This window comes from Sprattus sprattus (genome assembly GCF_963457725.1).
Source record: "Sprattus sprattus genome assembly, chromosome: 10".
Lineage (NCBI taxonomy): Eukaryota > Metazoa > Chordata > Actinopteri > Clupeiformes > Clupeidae > Sprattus > Sprattus sprattus.
In genome coordinates, this window is record NC_137908.1 from 4799985 (window position 1) to 4802484 (window position 2500).

General features: G+C 44.2%; 1 protein-coding gene across 1 annotated transcript in view; it reads right to left on the bottom strand.

Annotated features, from left to right (window-relative positions):
* The window catches only part of nfatc2b (nuclear factor of activated T cells 2b), a gene marked incomplete at both ends in the record, with an annotated part of 26873 nt that overhangs the window by 4507 nt on the left and 19866 nt on the right, over positions 1-2500 (bottom strand). Inside the window, 2 exons of the mRNA XM_080845845.1 lie at positions 88-292; positions 2203-2258. Coding sequence (XP_080701971.1) covers positions 88-292; positions 2203-2258 — 261 coding nt within the window. The remainder of the gene's footprint in view (positions 1-87; positions 293-2202; positions 2259-2500) is intronic.

Below are 2500 nucleotides of genomic sequence, written 5' to 3' on the forward strand. Positions count from 1 at the left end.
GAGGTAAGTACTCACCGGTGTGAGGTGTGTAGTGAAGAGGTAAGTACTCACCGGTGAGGTGTGTGTAGTGAAGAGGTGTGTACTCACCGGTGTGAGGTGTGTAGTGAAGAGGTGTGTACTCACCGGTGTGAGGTGTGTAGTGAAGAGGTGTGTTCTCACCGCTGAGGGGGGTGTATGTGAAGTGCTGGGGCTGACTGCGCTTCCTCCTCCCGTTGAGCACGTAGAAGTTGACTTTGGCCGGGTAGTAGATGGCGTGGTCACGATAGGGCGGGATCTCCACAAACAGCATGCTCTGTTCAGGGGAATCACCACAGCAGCACGTCAGACTGGGGGTCTGTCCTGGGCTGGGCTCACACGTGTGTGTGTGTGTGTGTGTGTGTGTGTGTGGTGTGGTGTGTGCGTGCGCGTGCGCGCATGTTTGAGAGAGAGAGAGAGCCCCTCAGAGATTGAGTGAAGTGTGTGTGTGTGTGTTTGCATGTGTGTGTGCGTGAGTGCGCGCATGTTTGAGAGAGAGATTGAGTGAAGTGTGTGTGTGTGTGTGTGTGTGTGTGTGTGTGTGTGTGTATATGTGCGTGTGTGAGAGAAAGAGAGAGACCCTGTGAACTCTGTGTGTTTGTCTGTGTGTGTGTGTGTGTGTGTGTGTGTGTGTGTGTGTGTGTGTGTGTGTGTGTGTGTGTGTGTGTGAGTGTGTGTGTGTGTGTGTGTGAGAGAGAGACCCTCAGAGATTGAGTGAAGGGTGTGTGTGTGTGTGTGTAAGAGAGCTAGAGACAGAGAGAGACCCTCAGAGATTGAGTGAAGGGTGTGTGTGTGTGTGTGTGTGTGTGTGTGTGTGTGTGTGTGTGAGAGAGAGTGAGAGAGACAGAGAGAGACCCTCAAAGATTGAGTAAAGGGTGTGTGTGTGTGTGTGTGTGTTTGTGTGTGACTGTTTGTATGTGTCTGTCTGAGAATTGTAGCCTACTCAGCTGAATGACCTTTAACCACAGAGGCCACATTAGCGGAGCATCCGGTGAATTTATCAATAACCAAAAGCGACTGACAGACTGGCTAGGGTGTTTGGCCAGGTCTGATGTCTACTGAGAGATGTATGCCCTTTATAAGTGCCCTTGTCACACACTGTTCCTGCATAATACAATATACTTTTCATGTAAGTAACTATTATATTATTCCTTTATTGCTATTATTGTGTTACAAAGCCTAGTCTCACAAAGTCTGATGTCTACTGAGAGATGTATGCCCTTTATAAGTGCCCTTGTCACACACTGTTCCTGCATAATACAATATACTTTTCATGTAAGTAACTATTATATTAAATTATTATATTTTTCCTTTATTGCTATTATTGTGTTACAAAGCCTAGTCTTACAAAGTCTGATGTCTACTGAGAGATGTATGCCCTTTAAAAGTGCCCTTGTCGCCCACTGTTTCTGCATAATACAATAAACTTTTCATGTAAGTATACAGTATATGGTAACTATTATGTTATATTATTATATTATTACTTTATTGCTTTTATTACTATTAGTATGTTACAAAGCCTGGCCCTTCCTCTTAGCCCCAGTCCATCCTGTGGCAGCTTGCACTAAGATAAAGCATATTAAAAGAGTACTAGTTCCCAAACATGACATACATTACATTACATACATTACATTACATACATTACATTACATTAATGCACTGTATTATGTGTGTTGTATCGATTTGTTTTTCCCTATTTTATTTATAATTGTACGTCTGTTATTTTTATATGGAATTTGGCGTCTGAAATAAAGATTTATATACATATATATATATACACAGTGTTTAAGCACACTTCATATAAACTGAGACCAGCTATATGAAAGAAAAACTAACGAGGCAGCACTAAGAATATCATGTATTTTAAAATGTAAGACAAAACGGTTTGCTTCTCAGTTCGATACACAGGCACACACACACACACACACACACACACTCACACACACACACACACACACACACACACACACACACACACACACACACACACACACACAAACACACCGTGTGCATGAAGCAGTTGCCTGTGTGTTTGGCGCCAGGAAACCACCACTCCCACACACACAGACACACCTCTGTACCTGTGTGTCTTTCGAGTGTTAGTGTTGCGTAACGGAAACCCCCTCTTTTGATGTTTGTGTTGGTGTGTGTTGGTGTGTTTTGGTGTCAGCAAACTGCGCCACTCACAGCCTGGCTCTTGTCTCGGTCCACAGTGGCCTCGGCCTCCCAGATCTGAAGCCCATCTGGAAGAAATGCAAACACACACACACACACACACACACACACACACACACACACACACACACACACACACAAATAAATAAACATGGGGCTATTGAGTAGACATGCGAACACACACACCCACACACACACACACTCACAAACATGGGGTTTGATATAACCATGCAAACACATAAACACACACACACACACAAACATGGAGCTTGGAGTAGACACGCAACAGTCGCTGAAGCGGATACACTCA